At 46.3% G+C, this 18,758-nt stretch overlaps 1 protein-coding gene across 1 annotated transcript in view; it reads right to left on the bottom strand.

Annotated features, from left to right (window-relative positions):
* LOC126455764 (uncharacterized) overlaps positions 1–18,758 on the bottom strand; it is a 204,200-nt gene that overhangs the window by 104,249 nt on the left and 81,193 nt on the right. Inside the window, exon 3 of the mRNA XM_050091528.1 lies at positions 10,543–10,711. Coding sequence (XP_049947485.1) covers positions 10,543–10,711 — 169 coding nt within the window. The remainder of the gene's footprint in view (positions 1–10,542; positions 10,712–18,758) is intronic.

Here is an 18,758-nt window from a genome sequence, read left to right as displayed (position 1 = left end):
CACTAATGCTAGTTAACTGTAAGACTCGCACCCTCACATTTACGATGCAACAAACTAATTGTGTTGCAATTCAATATTACAGTTTCCAGCCAACTTCTCTCCAAGCGACAAACACAGCTACGGCCACCGTATGGAACTTCTCCTGGACACAAGCTGCCTGTTTCCGATGCAACACTGCCAGTTTACAGTAACCCTCGCACCCTCACATTGACGATGCAACACACAAATAGAGTCGTGATTCAATACTGCAGGCTCAAGCTGCCTACCCTCCAATGGACTAACTCAGCTTCGGTCACTGTATCGAAATTGTACTGGGAATTACGTTGGCTTTCTCCGATGTATCACTGCCAGTCTACCGTAACCCTTGCATCCTCACATCGACTATGAGACACACAAATTTCGTCGTGTTTCAATACTACAGGCTCCAGTTGACTTCTCTCCAAGCGACTAACGCGTCTTTGATAACTGTTTGGAACTTCTCCTGGGAGTCAAGTAGCTCCATTTGGATGCACCACTGCCAGTTCACTGTAACTCTCACATCAAATTTACAGTACCCTCGCACCCTGACATTGACGATTCAACTCACAAGTGTCGTCGCGATTCAATACTACATTCTCCAGCCGACTTCTCTCCATGAGAATAACGCTGCCACAGTGCTATATGGACGTTCTCCTGGGAGTCAAGTTGTTTGTTCCAGATTCACCACTCACAGTTTACTGTAACCCTCGCACCGACATATTGGCGACGCAACCTACAAATTGCGACGCTATTCAATAGTACTGGCTCTGGCCATCTTTTATCCAAGCGACTAATGCGTTGCCAGGGTACTCAAGCTGCTTGTTTCCGATGCACCACTGCCAGTTTACAGTAACACTCGCACCCTCACATTGACGATGCAACACACGAATAGTCATGATTCAACACTGCAGGCTCCAACTGCCTACCTTGCAATGGACTAATGCAGCTTCGGTCACTGTATCGAAATTGTACTGGGAATTAAGTTGGCTTTCTCCGATGCACCACTGCCAGTCTACCGTAACCATTGCATCCTCACATTGACTATGCCACACACAAATTTCGTCGTGTTTCAATGCCACAGGTTACAGCCGACTCCTCGCCAAGTGACTAACGCGGCTATGATCACCATATGGAGCTTCTCGTGGAACTCAAGTTGAATGTTTCCGATGCATTACTACCAGTTTACTGCAACCTTCGCACACTGACATTGATTATGCGTTACACAAACAGAGTCACGCTTCAATACTATAGGCTCCAGCCGACTTATCTCCGAGCGCCTAAGACGGCTAATGTCACTGTATGAAACTCCTCGGGGAGTTAAGTTGTTTGTTTCCGATGCACCATTGCCAGTTTACTGTAACCCTCGCACCCTCTCATTGACGACGCAACACACAAATTGCGTTGCGCTCCAATACTACATTCTCCAGCAGACCTATCTCCAAGCGAATAATGGAGCTATCGTCACCATATGGAACTTTCCCTGGGAGTCGAGTTGCTTGTTTCCAATGCACCTCTGCAAGTTTACTTGACGTTGAGTGTGCAACACACTAATTACGTCGCGATTCAATACTACAGGTTGCAGGTGACTTCAACCAAAAACGACCTACGCAGCTACGGTCACTTTAAGGAACTTCTCCTGAGAGTCAAGGTCCTTCTTTCCGATGAGTCACTGACAGTTAACTGTAACCCTCGCTCCCTCACATTGACGAAACAACGCACAAATCGCATCCCGTTTCAATACTACAGGCTCCAGCCGACTACTCTACAAACAACTGACGCAGCTACGGTTGCTGTATGAAATATCTCCTCGTGTCAGGCTGCTTGTTTCCAAAGCAAAACTGACAGTTTACTGCAACCCTACGGTCACATTGAGGATGCAACACACAAATTGCGTCATGATTCAAAACTAAGGGCTCCATGGAGACTTCAACCGACTAACGCGGCTACCGCCACCCTCTCCTGAGAGTCAAGTTACTTGTTTCCGATACCACTGACAGTTTACTGTAACCCTTGCACCAACACACTGAGCATACACCACATAAATTGCATCGCGCTTCAACACTACAGGCTCCAGTCGACTTTTCTCCAAGCGACTAACGTCGCTACAGTTACCGTATGTACGTCATCCTGGGACTCAAGTTGCTTGATTTCGATACACTACTGACAGTTTACTATAACCCTCGCACCCTCACATTGACACTAGAACACTCAAAATTCGTCGCTATTCATTACTACAGATTAGAGACGACTTCTCTCCAGCGAATAATGTGGCTACGGACACCGTATGGAACTTCTCGTGAGACTCAATCTGCCTATTTCAGACGCACCACTGCCAGTTTATTGTATCCCACGCACCCACACAATGTCGATGCAACACACAAATTCCGTCGCAGTTCAATATTACAGCCTACAGCCTAGTGTTCTCAAAGCGACTAACGCGGCTACAGTCACCATGTGGACATTCTCCTGGGAGACGAGTTGCTTGTTTCTGATGCAGAACTGACAGTTTACTGTAACCGTCGAACACTCACATTGACGACACAATATTCAAAATGTTCTGCAATTCAATAATAGAGTTTCCAACTTAGATCTCTCCATGTGACTAAGCGGCTACACTCAACTTATTGAACTTCTCCTGGGACGCAAGATACCTGTTTCCGATGCACCACTGCCTGCTTACTGTACACTCGCACCCTCACATTGAGGATGAAACAAACAAATAGAGTCGCGAATCAATACTGCAGGCTCCAGCCAACTTCTCTCCAAGTGACTAACGCGGCTACGGTCACTGTATGAAACATTTCCTGGGAAGCACGTAGCTTGTTTCCGATGCACCACTGACAGTTTACTGTAACTCTCGCACCCTCACATTAACGGTGCAACACTCAAAATGCATCACCATTCAATACTATAGACACCAGCCGACTTCTCTCCAAGAGACTAACGTAGCTACGGTCACCGTATGGGACTTCTCCTGGGACTCAAGTTCCTGCTTCCGACGCACCACTGCCAGTTTATTGTATCCCACGCACCCTCACAATGTCGATGCAACACACAAATTCCGTCGCAGTTCAATATTACAGCCTACAGCCTAGTGTTCTCAAAGCGACTAACGCGGCTACGGTCACCATATGGACGTTCCCCTGGGAGACAAGTTGCTTGTTTCTGACGCACCACTGATAGTTTCCCGTGACACTTGCATGGGGGCTTAATTACATATTATGCAAATATTTTTAATTTTAGTGGGTGTCTGTCCGGTTACGCTGTCTCGTAACCGGTTGGCCCTGACTAGTATTAGTACGCAATCTGACTGCATAAAATAACAACAAAGAATGAAAGAAAACTTCCGTTAACACAATTAATTAATTAAGTCCCCAGCAACTATAAAAGCTACGAAACAAAAACTACGAACAACAAAGCACAAGTGTAACTGTTCTGTGTGTGGAAGTGTGATTCAACGTCCACATCTGGCACGGTTCTTCCTCAATAAAACAAGGTAATTTAAGCACCATTTACACTGAAGTAATTAAAAAAAACAGAAACACTATAATTGCACATAGAAACCAGAATTACACTCTAATACATGAACGCAAGCCAGATGCTTTGTTGACTGAACCTGTGACCAAGAGGCATTGTTATTTAGCACGTTTGAAATAAAAAATAAAAGATTTTCTTTACCTTCATAAAAATGGTTCAAATGGCTCTGAGCACTATGGGACTCAACTGCTGAGGCCATTAGTCCCCTAGAACTTAGAACTAGTTAAACCTAACTAACCTAAGGACATCACAAACATCCATGCCCGAGGCAGGATTCGAACCGGCGACCGTAGCGGTCTCGCGGTTCCAGACTGCAGCGCCTTTAACCGCACGGCCACTTCGGCCTTTACCTTCATATATATTGACGAAACATACACTCTGATCATTACGACATCCGCAATCGAACAGCATCAGCTGTCTAGCCCATCAGTACAACTGCATACAACATGCTCACAACTAGTCACGGCTACATCAGAACTCCTACTGCCCACTTCTCAATAAGTACTCTCCACGACGACTTCACGACAAGCACTCTCCACTATCACATCTCAACAAACACTGCCAGTGGAGGCGTCGGAATAATACTCTTTGGCGCAATCTCTGGCGCTGTGGCTTAGTGTAGCCACCTTTCACACTCCCACCCTGATATTGACGATCCAACACTCAAAATGTGTCACGATTCAGTACTCTAAGCACCAGCCGACTTCGAACCAAGAGACTGACGCGGCTACGGTCACTGTATAGGATTTCTCCTGGGAGACAAGTAGATTGTTTCTGATGCACCTCTGACGGTTTACTGTAACCCTCCCACCCTCACACTGACGATGCAACACACAAATAATTTCGCGATTTAATACTACCGGCCTGAGCCGATTTCTCTCCAAGTGACTGACGCGGCTACAGTCATTGTATGAACTTCTGCTATGAGTCAAGTAGCTTGTTTTCAGTGCGCCACAGCCAGTTTACTGTAACCCTTGCACCGTCACATTGAGAATCCAATGCACAAATTGCGTCGCGATTCAATACTATAGGCTCCAGACGACTTCTTTCCAAGAGACTAACGCAGCTACGGTCACTGTATGGGACTTCTCCTGGGAGTCAAGTAGCTTGTGTCTGCTGCACCACTGACAGTGTACTGTAACCTTCGCACCCTCACATTGAGGATGCAACACATAAATTGCATCGCGATTTAATACTATAGGCTCCAGGCGAAATATCTCCAAGCGACTAACGGGGCTGCGGTCAAAGTATGGACGTTCTCCTGTCAGTCAAGTTGCTTGTCTCCAATGCACCACTGACAGTTTACTGTAACACTCGCACCCTCACATTGACGATACAACACTCATAACGCATTGCTATTCAGTACCACATATTCCAGCAGACTTTTTTCCCAAGAGGCTAACACTGCTACAGACAGTGTATTGACGTTATTCTGGGAGTCAAGTTGCGTGTTTCTGATGCTCAGCTGACGGCTTACTATAATCCTCGCACCCTTACATTTTACAATATAACACTTAAAATGCCCCCCCGATTCAATACTAGACGTTCCAACTGAGTTTTCTCCCAACAACTATCGCGGCTACAGTCACTGTATGTAAGATGTTGTGGGACACATGTTGCCCATTTCCCATGCGCCTCTGCCATTATAGTGTAACCCTAGCACCCTAACATTGACGATGCTACACGCAAATTGCATTGTGATTCAATACTACAGGCTCCAGCCGACTTTTCTCCAAGCAACTAACGTGACTGCGGTCACGCTGTGGACCTTCTGGGAGTCAAGTATCTTGCTTCCGATGCCTCACTGCCATTTCACTGTAACACTTGCACCCTCACATAGACTATGCTACACACAAATTGCGTCACGATTCAATACTACAGGCTCCAGCTGACTTCTCTACAATCGACTAACGCTGCTACGGTCAGCGTATGGAATTTCTCCTGGGAGTGAAGCTGCTTGCTTCCGATGCACCACTGACATTTTACTGTAATACTCTCACCCTCATATTGACGATACAACACACAAACTGGGTCGCGATTTAATACTACAGGCTAAAGCCAACTTCTCTCCAAGCGACTAAGGTGGCTACATTCACCATATGGAACCTCCTGGGATTCAAGTTGCTTGTTTTCGATGCACCACTGCCAGTTTACTAGTACTCTCGCCCCCTCACACTGAAGATGCAACACACAAATTACGTCACGATTCAATATTACTGTCTCAATGCTGACTTTTCTGAAAGCATCTAACGCGGCTATGGTCACTCAATGAATCTTCTCCTGGCAGTCAAGCTGCTTTTTTCCGATGCACCACTGACAGTGTAACAGTGTGAGTGTAACAGTGCTGTTACACTCACACCCTCATATAGATGATGCAACCCACAAACGGCGCCGCGATTCAATTCTACAGGCTCGAGCTGACTTCTCTCCAAGCGATTAAGGCTGCTATAGTCAGCGTATGGCACTTCTCCTGGGAGTCAAGTTCCTTGTTTCCGATGCGCCACTGCCAGTTCACTGCAACCCTTCACACCCTCTTATCGACGATGCAACACACAAATTGCGTCGCGATTCAATACCACAGGCTCCAGTCGACTTCTCTCCAAGCGACTAACGCTGCTACGGCCACCGTATACAACTTCTCTTTGGAGTCAAGTTGCTTGTTTCCGATGCACCCCTGCCATTTGACGGTAACCCTCGCACCATTACATTGAGGATGCAACACACAAATTGTGTACAGGGGAGGTAGGAAGTGGGGGTACAAAGTCATTTAATTTGCTATGTGGAAAGATTTTATGTGACAGTAAGACACCTGTAGCATCCTTGTGGCAGGGTGTTTGGAGGGAGAAAGGATTAAGTAAAAGCATAATTCAGGAACACCGGAGGAATTTAAAGCAATTTTGGTACTTACTTGAGGTATTATAAGTATGAAAGCACTGTAGGAGTCAGATAACCCTACTGCCACCAGGGTTGGGGATGAAGATGACAAAAATGTCCCATCTAGAAAGTCCGACAACGACCTTTCAGACGGGCGGTAGCTGGTTCTTATCCCGACAAAAACGTTCACAGGCGTGCGCACAACTCGCCATAGTTTCATTGCAATAGGCTGAAGAGTGTAGCAGAGCATACAAACAAACTTCAAACTAACTTTAAGAGTATGGGACGCGATATGTCTCTGATTTGCATTGTTCAATGCATCAACCACAATGTAAAAAGGCACTGCAACGAACCAATAATTTTTGTAGTGTGTATGGGAGTCAAACTTCATGCCACATGACTGATACCACGGATACAAGCAGCGTCCTGTGTAAAGTCGCATGGTGTAAGACAGCGGAGAATCAATCAGTTGCTACAGACAGTTCTTTTTAGGGCTCGGCACCCCAGTAGCAGGCGCGGCTTGTAAGTAAAGATTTTTGGAAGGTTACTATCAACGGCCGTCAAGTAATGTATAAAATGCGTGTTTGGCCGTCAGCTGCTCTTATTTCAAACCCAAATATCGACTGGTTTCAGTCATGGACCATCTTCACAGATAAGCGTTAAAATGGTCTAAGCCACAACATTACATTTATCATTACTTAAACAATGTGTAGAGCATGTCATAAATATCAATATACGTCACAGGACTTTGAGAAACAAACATACTAACACCAAGTGTACACTGAGCAGTATTCAGTGTACACTTGGTATTAATGGGCTAAATGGCCCTGAACTCCAATTGAACAGGTACGATAACAAATAATGTCTCTATCATAATAGGACTCCAAGCCTAACTGAGGCTTATCACTGCCCCTTACAATAGCAATAGTCAACCAACTATTACCAGTTACAACCTCTGTAGTTGTACAAGAAAAATTAATCTTAGCTCCTACAAAAGTAATAGGTCCATTTAGCAACTCTTCCTGTGCTACATTATTAGGAGTAAGACTAAAAGTATCCACAGTCTTGTAAACAGGCATGGGCTTCTAAAAGTCCTTTGTCGTATATTGATATTCATGACATGAAAGGGTTGTGCAGAAAGGGTATGACTACGGGTCGCAGGATCTCATTCACGGAAGTCACACCGTGCACACATCAACCAGTGATTTGTGGTTGTACCGACCCACTCATTAAGGCCTTGAGCTGGTACTGTGGGCCTTGTGGGTTTGCTGTCACTGTGATGCCGCCCCTCCCCCCCCCCCCCCCCCCCGCCCCTCTTCTGTCACGAACCAAAATGCAGCCATCATTTTCAAACAAACAGAACCTGGGTCCGTTCGAAAACAACACTATCTGATGCCATTCCTGTGTCCAGTGCCATTGTTCCATACACCATTACAGTCTAGCATGCTTCTGCACATTCGTTCAAATGGCTCTGAGCACTATGGGACTCAACTGCTGAGGTCATTAGTCCCCTAGAACTTAGAACTAGTTAAACCTAACTAACCTAAGGACATCACAAACATCCATGCCCGAGGCAGGATTCGAACCTGCGACCGTAGCGGTCTTGCGGTTCCAGACTGCAGCGCCTTTAACCGCACGGCCACTTCGGCCAGCTCTGCACATTCGTCAAAGGTGAAGAAGTAGAGGACGCGCTCTTAACCCTTGTCATAACAAAGGGCGAAGGGCTGCCACCCCTAATAGTGTACGATGTGTTACACTGTTCCACTGTTGCGACAGAGCCGAGGATAAAGCAGGTCTGTCGCGCAATGCCATTTGGATGAGGTGTCGATCTTCAAGGGGGATGGGGTGGGGGGAGGGGGGGGAGGGGAGGTCTCTGCACATACCTGTTGCATTGCCGTAAGTAACACTTCGTCACACGTGAGTAGCAATTTTCCAGACAAATGCACCACATTTCCTCATGCCAATAATGCGCCGTCTTTCAAACCCACGGTGTGGTTCGCGCATTCGTCTGCGATTCATCCTGCACGTCTGTCCGAGTCACACTGGTCCATTACCTGCGGTTTATAGCAACAACGAGAGTCGCAAGCTAATTTTACTAGTTGGTAAATAAATGTCGTGTGACGACGGTCTCCCGTCGTGTAGACTGTTCACTGGGCGCAAGTCTTTCGATTTGACGCCACTTCGGCGACTTGCGCGTCGATGGGGATGAAATGATGATGATGAGGACAACACAACACCCAGTCCCTGAGCGGAGAAAATCTCCTATCCAGCCGGGAATCGAACCCCGGGTCCTTAGAACTGACATTCTGTCGCGCTGACCACTCAGCTACCAGGGGCGGACACCGGTAGGTGGTTTTGTGCCTCGATATCGATGTTGACCTTGAACCTTCAGGTCGACGTGGTTCAAATACTAATCACTTCTGCAGAACCTGCTTAATATACACTGCTGGCCATTAAAATTGCTACACCAAGAAGAAATGCAGATACTAAACGGGTATTCATTGGACAAATATATTATACTAGAACTGACATGTGATTACATTTTCACGCAATTTGGGTGCATAGATCCTGAGAAATCAGTACCCAGAACTACCACCTCTGGCCGCAATAACGGCCTTGATACGCCTGGGCATTGAGTGAAAGAGAGCTTGGATGGCGTGTACAGGTATAGCTGCCCATGCGGCTTCAACACGATACCACAGTTCATCAAGAGTAGTGACTTGCGAATTGTGACGAACCATTTGCTCGGCCAGCATTGACCAGAAGTTTTCAATTGGTGAGAGATCTGGAGAATGTGATGGCCAGGGCAGCAGTCGAACATTTTCTGTATCCAGAAAGGCCTGTACAGTACCTGCAACATGCGGTCGTGCATTATCCTGTTGAAACGTAGGGTTTCGCGGGGATCGAATGAAGGGTAGAGCCACGGGTCGTAACACATCCGAAATATAACGTCCACTGTTCAAAGTGCCGTCAATGCGAACAGGAGGTGACCGAGACGTGTAACCAATGGCACCCCATACCATCACGCCGGGTGATACGCCAGTATGGAGACGACGAGTACACGCTTCCAATGTGTGTTCACCGCGATGTCGCCAAAGACGGATACGACCATCATGTTGCTGTACACAGAACCTGGATTTATCCTAAAAAATGCCGTTTTGCCATTCGTGCACCCAGGTTCGTCGTTGAGTACACCATCGCAGGCGCTCCTGTCTGTGATGCAGCGTCAAGGGTAACCGCAGGCACGGTCTCCGAGCTGATAGTCCATGCTGCTACAAACGTCGTCGAACTGTTCGTGCAGATGGTTGCTGTCTTGCAAAAGTCCCTATCTGTTGACTCAGGGATCGAGACGAGGCTGCACGATCCGTTATAGCCATGCGGATAAGATGCCTGTCATCTCGACTGCTAGTGATACGAGGGCATTGGGATCCAGCACGGCGTTTCGTATTACCCTCCTGAACCCACCGATTCCATATTCTTCTAACAGTCATTGGATCTCGACCAACGCGAGCAGCAATGTCGCGATACGGTAAACCGCAATAGCGATAGGCTACAATCCCACCTTTATCAAAGTCGGAAACGTGATGGTACTCATTTCTCTTCCTTACACGAGGCATCACAACAACGTTTCACCAGGCAACGCCGGTCAACTGCTGTTTGTGTACGAGAAATCGGCTGGAAACTTTCCTCATGTGAGCACGTTGTAGGTGTCGCCACCGGCGCTAACCTTGTGTGAATGCTCTGAAAAGCTAATCATTTGCATATCACAGCATCTCCTTACTGTCGGTTAAATTTCGCCTCTGTAGCAATTCATCATTGTGGTGTGGCAATTTTAATGGCCAGTAGTGTACATGTCCTCTCTCTAGTCGCTCAAGGTGTTCTGTTTTTTCAGAACATTGTACGTGAGATATGGGTACGTGAGTAAAGTCATGGGCAAAAAGCTACTAACAAATAAAGGTGTGAGAGTCCACGGGCCGTGACATCAATTTTATTAGGTTGTATGTCTGCACTGCTCGTCGTGATGAAGTAGCCCCTGCTTCTAAATGCAAACATGCCGTAAACTTGATCGGTGCCACGCCGTGTCTTTTAAGGTGAGGTGCAGGCAGACGGTACCTTCTCGTGGTGCGTGAGGCTCTCCTCGGGGAAGAGCAGCGAGTTGCCCGGCAGCAGCTGCTCGGCCAGAATGTCCCACTTGAGCGCCTGCCGGCCGCTCTGCCTCACCGGCACCACAAATTCGCTGAACACCGCGTCCGGGTCGCGCTCCAGGCCGTCCGCGCGGAACCTGCAAGTAACAGAAACAGCACTCAGGATCTGTGAGCAGCGAACAGGGGGACTCACACCGTACTTAACAAAACGGGATGTTTGAAGTTGTACAACCTAATTAACGAGGCATACATTGTCGACTGTGGAAGTTGGACGTTAATATTTCTTTGGAGAGTTGGCTAGTGATTCTGCTGTGGTGTGCGTATACAAAATCTGAGTCTGAGGTATTAGCGCGAGTAATAGCGAGCGAACAGTTGGAGTCGGAAGGCGTCGGACGCAGCGTGCGGTGGAGAGAAGCCGCGACGACATGAGAGGTCGCAGACTGCCGTGGCCGAACTAGTAGCGCCGGTGGAGACTTTGGTATTAATTGATGATTTTTGGTAATTTGGACTCCTGCTGCACGTAACTGTTGCTTGCTTGCGCACTGGACGGATTTTGTTAGATTTGTGTACGCATTCATTGAGAGAAATTTCGTGCCTTTGTTGTGACCAGAGACGTTAAATCTTGATTATAAACATTGTGGAACAATTAAAGTTGTTACTAACCATAGAGTCGAAACAAAAGGAAAGGTCTGTGTAAAGGTTGTCAGTGTTTAAATCATCAATTTTTCGAATATAGTAAATAAAAGTCTTCATTGGGTTTTTTTCATTTTTTTAGACGTTTAAGGCTTGTTGCCAAACTCCTCCTAATCATTCAGTTTCTTTAAAGAAAATGTTAGTAGTTGTATTCGCAGTTGTGAGCATGGATTGTACTCTGCATGTATCTCAGTGTTCCAAAAAAAATGGTTCAAATGGCTCTGAGCACTATGGGACTTGGAAATGTCGTGTGGCTAGGGCCTCCCGTCGGGTAAACCGTTCGCCTGGTGCAGGTCTTTCGGTTTGACGCCACTTCGGCGACCTGCGCGTCGATGGGGATGAAATGATCATGATTAGGACAACACAACACCCAGTCCCTGAGTGTAGAAAATCTCCGACCCAGCTGGGAATCGAACCCGGGCCCTTAGGATTGACTGTCTGTCACACTGACCACTCAGCTACCAGGGCGAACACTATGGGACTTAACATCTGAGGCCATCAGTCCCTAGAACTTAGAACTACTTAAACCTAACTAACCTAAGGACATCACACACATCCATGCCCGAGGTAGGATTCGAACCTGCGATCGTAGCAGTCGCGCGGTTCCGAACTGAAGCGCGTAGAACCGCTCGGTCACCACGGCCGGCCGCAGTGATCCTTTTCAATTATTTTCAGCATGTTGCTGATCACGCAGTTGCACTAGCAAGAGGAGGTAACTTTTCTGGTGCGTACAGGAGCATTGGAGTATAGCTGTTAAGAGACGTTGGAGAATATACACTCCTGGAAATGGAAAAAAGAACACATTGACACCGGTGTGTCAGACCCACCATACTTACTCCGGACACTGCGAGAGGGCTGTACAAGCAATGATCACACGCACGGCACAGCGGACACACCAGGAACCGCGGTGTTGGCCGTCGAATGGCGCTAGCTGCGCAGCATTTGTGCACCGCCGCCGTCAGTGTCAGCCAGTTTGCCGTGGCATACGGAGCTCCATCGCAGTCTTTAACACTGGTAGCATGCCGCGACAGCGTGGACGTGAACCGTATGTGCAGTTGACGGACTTTGAGCGAGGGCGTATAGTGGGCATGCGGGAGGCCGGGTGGACTTACCGCCGAATTGCTCAACACGTGGGGCGTGAGGTCTCCACAGTACATCGATGTTGTCGCCAGTGGTCGGCGGAAGGTGCACGTGCCCGTCGACCTGGGACCGGACCGCAGCGATGCACGGATGCACGCCAAGACCGTAGGATCCTACGCAGTGCCGTAGGGGACCGCACCGCCACTTCCCAGCAAATTAGGGACACTGTTGCTCCTGGGGTATCGGCGAGGACCATTCGCAACCGTCTCCATGAAGCTGGGCTACGGTCCCGCACACCGTTAGGCCGTCTTCCGCTCACGCCCCAACATCGTGCAGCCCGCCTCCAGTGGAGTCGCGACAGGCGTGAATGGAGGGACGAATGGAGACGTGTCGTCTTCAGCGATGAGAGTCGCTTCTGCCTTGGTGCCAATGATGGTCGTATGCGTGTTTGGCGCCGTGCAGGTGAGCGCCACAATCAGGACTGCATACGACCGAGGCACACAGGGCCAACACCCGGCATCATGGTGTGGGGAGCGATCTCTTACACTGGCCGTACACCACTGGTGATCGTCGAGGGGACACTGAATAGTGCACGGTACATCCAAACCGTCATCGAACCCATCGTTCTACCATTCCTAGACCGGCAAGGGAACTTGCTGTTCCAACAGGACAATGCACGTCCGCATGTATCCCGTGCCACCCAACGTGCTCTAGAAGGTGTAAGTCAACTACCCTGGGCAGCAAGATCTCCGGATCTGTCCCCCATTGAGCATGTTTGGGACTGGATGAAGCGTCGTCTCACGCGGTCTGCACGTCCAGCACGAACGCTGGTCCAACTGAGGCGCCAGGTGGAAATGGCATGGCAAGCCGTTCCACAGGACTACATCCAGCATCTCTACGATCGTCTCCATGGGAGAATAGCAGCCTGCATTGCTGCGAAAGGTGGATATACACTGTACTATTGCCGACATTGTGCATGCTTTGTTGCCTGTGTCTATGTGCCTGTGGTTCTGTCAGTGTGATCATGTGATGTATCTGACCCCAGGAATGTGTCAATAAAGTTTCCCCTTCCTGGGACAATGAATTCACGGTGTTCTTATTTCAATTTCCAGGAGTGTATTAAAACAAGCAGTCGGATGCAAGAGAATTAATTTCTTATCATTTGTGGGAATTAGCGATCTTCTTGGGCGGGCAAACTGCTTATGATAAGATATGTCAGGACAACGTGGAGTATAAAATGCTGACGTAAACGCCTATTCCTGACATCTACGTTAAAATTGTTGACTTGTCCACCGAGACAGTTGGACCGGATCTGAACCGGTGACGCTGTGTCATAGTACACTGCCACAGGATATTAACGACTTACATCTGGAAAGCAAGTGTTAGGCACGTTTCATAATTGCATGGGGTTCCACATTGCTCACTCTTAGATTCTCTTCTGTTTCTCATATAAGTAAGCGAACTTCCGTCTAATTAGGTTTTGCAGGTCTAGACGTACTGCACTAATGTTAATTGTAACTCATGGTGAGTAAATGTTAACTATGGTTTGTGGAACACCTGAAACAATCGACTTCAGCCACATTTGCACCTCCAGTCATTGCAAATATTGGAGAGAGACAAATAATGAAGTTAACACATCTTCCATATTTTCATTTAATAATGTCATATGGAATAATGTTCTACGGCAACTTATCTGCAAGAAAGTGCTCAAAAACTGGAAGAATAATAATTGCTGCTCATCAACGATCGTCTTGTAGAGAACTGCTTAAGGAGATAATGCTTTCGCCAACTGCTTGACAGTATATTTATTCCTTAATGAAGTTTGTTGCAAATATCTCAGTACACTTCAAAAGGAGCAACGATGTACGTAGCTACAATACCAGAAGAAAACAGTAAAACAATGACCTTGAATAGTCTACATTATTACTGTATGTTGACCACACGTTATCTACTTTGGCTCAAAATAAATGCTTTTTTTCAGTTACATCACATGCTGAATGAGATAATTGCTGATATATGGTCACATGCACTGCGTAATACAGATGTAAGTGAGGATCGAGGACTTATACAAACGTTGGTACCGACTGCTACAGTAATGGAAATTTATCTACCCTCCCTCCCCCCATCCCCCACCCCTCCCCAGTCCCCCAGATAATTTCAGGCACCAGCACTTATGCGAGGAATGAACGGTTTTTCTAAGGCTATAGATGTAGCCCAGCCGTGAGAAAAAGAGGTTAATATTCCTCTTTTTTTTTGTAAAACCGCCTGTTTGGCATTGGTTGGTTGTTAGTCTAGAGCCCGAAGACTGGTTTGATGCAGCTCTCCAAACTACTCCACCCTTTGCAAGCCTCTTCATCGCCGAATAATTACTCCAGTCTGCACCCTTCTCTGCTTACTGTATTCATCTCTTGGCCTCCCTCTACAGTGTTTACTCCCACACTTCTCTCCAGTACTAAATAGGAGATATCTTGATATCTCAGAACGTGTCCTATCAACGAACCCCCTCTTCTAGTGAAGTTGTGCCACAGATGTCTTCTATACGCAGTTCTGTTCAGTATCTCCTCATGAGTTACATCATCTACCCATCTAATCTTCAGTATTTTTCTGTAACAGAAAGCTTCTATTCTCAACTTGTCTGAACTACCTATCGTCAATATTTCACTTACATACATACACTACGTTCAAAAGAGATTTGATAACACTTAAATCTACATTCGATGTTAAAAAATTTCGCATCTTCAAAACCGCTTTTCTTGTCAATGACATTTTATCCCTCTCTACTTAGATCATTGTCAATTATTTTACTGCCCAAATAACAAAAATTATCTGCCTCTTTTTGTGTCTCGTTTCTTAATCTAATTCCCTCAACACCTGATTTAATTCGATTACATTCCATTACTTTCGTTTTTGCTTTGTCGATTTTCATCTCATATTCTCCTTTCAGCGCACCGTCCATTCTACTCAACTGCTTCTCCATCTCGTTTGCTGCCTTTGGCAGAATTACAATGTCATCCGCAAACCTCCAAGTTTTTATTTCCTGTCCCTGACATTTAATTCCTATTCCAAATTTTTCTTTCGTTTCCTTTACTGCTTCCTCAATGTACAGATTGAGTAGCATCGGGTATAGGCTACAACCCTCTCTCACTCCCTTCTCTACCACAGCTTCCCTACCTACAGAATTTCAAACACTGTATTCCCGTCAACACTGTCAAAAGCTTTCTCTACCTCTACAAATGCTATAAATGTAGATTTGCCTTTCCTTAACCTATCCTCTAACATAATTCATACGATCAGATCTTGCGAGATGAGATTAAATTAATTAAATATGAAGCCGGCAATAACGACTATATTCCCTCAGTAGTTGATAGCATTTTGGATGAGGAAACCTCTAAAAATGTTCCACATTAGGTGATAGTATTGAACGCACTGGGTGTGACCGGCTGCAGATAGTAGCACATGTCGGAACGAATGACGCCTGCCGCTTGGGTTCTGAGGCCATCCTTGGTTCCTTCCGGCGGCTGGCTGATTTGGTGAAGACAACCAGCATCGCACGCGGAGTGCAAGCTGAGCTTAATATCTGCAGCATAGTGCCCAGAGTCGATCGCGGTCCTCTGGTTTGGAGCCGTGTGGAGGGTCTAAACCAGAGGCTCAGACGACTCTGCGACTATAATGGTTGCAAATTCATCGACCTCCGTTATTGGGTGGAGAACTGTAGGGCCCCCCTAGACAGGTCAGGCGTGCACTACACACCGGAAGCAGCTACTAGGGTAGCAGAGTACGTGTGGCGTGCACACGGGGGTTTTTTAGGTTAGAGGGACCCCCCTTGGGCGAAACGATAAAATACCTGACGGCTTACCAGAGAGGACATTATCATCGTTGATAAAGAACGTCTGTCCTCAGAGACCAAAAACAGGAAAAGTTAACGTAATATTGGTAAACTGCAGGAGTATCCAGGGCAAGGTTCCTGAATTAGTATCTCTTATTGAAGGAAATAGTGCGCATATAGTATTAGGAACGGAAAGTTGGTTAAAACCGGAAGTGAACAGTAACGAAATCCTAGACACAGAATGGAATATATACCGCAAGGATAGGATAAACGCCAATGGTGGAGGAGTATTTATAGCAGTAAAGAATTCAATAATATCCAGTGAAGTTATTAGCGAATGCGAATGTGAAATAATCTGGGTTAAGTTAAGTACCAAAGGTGGGTCAGATATGATAGTCGGATGCTTCTATAGACCACCTGCATCAGCAACCGTAGTAGTTGAGCGCCTCAGAGAGAACCTGCAGAACGTCGTGAAGAAGTTTCGTGATCATACTATTGTAATAGGGGGAGACTTCAATCTACCAGGTATAGAATGGGATAGTCACACAATCAGAACTGGAGCCAGGGACAGAGACTCTTGTGACATTATCCTGACTGCCTTGTCCTAGAATTACTTCGAGCAGATAGTTAGAGAACCAACTCGTGAAGCTAACGTTTTAGACCTCATAGCAACAAATAGACCGGAACTTTTCGACTCCGTGAATGTAGAAGAGGGTATCAGTGATCATAAGTCAGTGGTTGCATCAATGACTACAAGTGTAATAAGAAATGCCAAGAAAGGAAGGAAAATATATTTGCTTAACAAGAGTGATAGGGCACAAATCGCAGAATATCTGAGTGACCACCATCAAACGTTCATTTCTGAGGAAGAGGATGTGGAACAAAAATGGAAAAAATTCAGAAACATCGTCCAGTACGCCTTAGATAAGTTCGTACCGACTAAGGTCCAAAGCGAGGGGAAAGATCCACCGTGGTATAACAATCATGTACGAAAGGTACTACGGAAACAAAGAAAGCTTCATCATAGGTTTAAGAGTAGTCGAATCATAGCTGATAAGGAAAAGCTGAACGAAGCGAAAAAGAGCGTAAAGAGAGCAATGAGAGAAGCATTCAACGAATTCGAACATAAAACATTGGCAAACAATCTAAACAAGAACCCTAAAAAGTTTTGGTCATATGTAAAATCGGTAAGCGGATCTAAATCCCCTATTCAGTCACTCGTTGACCACGATGGCACCGAAACAGAGGACGACCGAAGAAAGGCAGAAATACTGAATTCAGTGTTCCGAAACTGTTTCGCTGCGGAAAATCGTAACACGGTCCCTGACTTCAGCCGTCGCACGGACGCCAAAATGGAAAATATTGAAATAAACGATATCGGAATTGAAAAACAACTGCTATCACTTAGTAGCGGAAAAGCATCCGGACCAGACGAGATACCCTTAAGATTCTACAGTGATTATGCTAAAGAACTTGCCCCCTTTCTATCAGCAATTTATCGTCGATCGCTGGAAGAACGTAAAGTACCTAGCGACTGGAAGAAAGCGCAGGTCGTTCCCATTTTCAAGAAGGGTCATAAATCAGATGCGAATAATTATAGGCCTATTTCGCTTACGTCAATCTGTTGTAGAATAATGGAACATGTTTTGTGTTCTCGTATTATGACGTTCTTAGATAATACAAATCTCCTTCATCATAACCAACATGGATTCCGCAAACAGAGATCATGTGAAACTCAGCTCGCCCTATTTGCCCAAGAAATTCACAGTGCCGTAGACACTGGCGAGCAGATTGATGCCGTATTCCTGGACTTCAGGAAGGCATTTGATACGGTTCCGCACTTACGTTTAGTGAAAAAAATACGAGCTTACGGAATATCGGACCAGGTTTGTGATTGGATTCAGGATTTCCTAGAAGAAAGAACACAACATGTCATTCTTAACGGTTCAAAATCTGCAGATGTAGAGGTAATTTCGGGAGTACCGCAGGGAAGCGTGATAGGACCTTTATTGTTTACAATATACATAAATGACTTAGTTGACAACATCGGTAGCTCCGTGAGGCTATTTGCAGATGACACGGTTGTCTACAAGAAAGTAGCAACATCAGAAGACTCGTACGTACTCCAGGAGGACCTGCAGAGGATTAATGCATGGTGCGACAGCTGGCAGCTTTCCCTAAACGTAGATAAATGTAATATAATGCGCATACATAGGGGCAGAAATCCATTCCAGTACGATTATGCCATAGGTGGTAAATCATTGGAAGCGGTAACGACCGTAAAATACTTAGGAGTTACTATCCGGAGCGATCTGAAGTGGAATAATCACATAAAACAAATAGTGGGAAAAGCAGGCGCCAGGTTGAGATTCATAGGAAGAATTCTAAGAAAATGTGACTCATCGACGAAAGAAGTAGCTTACAAAACGCTTGTTCGTCCGATTCTTGAGTATTGCTCATCAGTATGGGACCCTTACCAGGTTGGATTAATAGAAGAGATAGACATGATCCAGCGAAAAGCAGCGCGATTCGTCATGGGGACATTTAGTCAGCGCGAGAGCGTTACGGAGATGCTGAACAAGCTC

Source organism: Schistocerca serialis, chromosome 2 (genome assembly GCF_023864345.2).
Source record: "Schistocerca serialis cubense isolate TAMUIC-IGC-003099 chromosome 2, iqSchSeri2.2, whole genome shotgun sequence".
NCBI classification, from domain to species: domain Eukaryota; kingdom Metazoa; phylum Arthropoda; class Insecta; order Orthoptera; family Acrididae; genus Schistocerca; species Schistocerca serialis.
The sequence above is the reverse complement of the archived record's forward strand: the minus strand, read 5'-3'. Positions and strand labels throughout refer to the sequence as shown.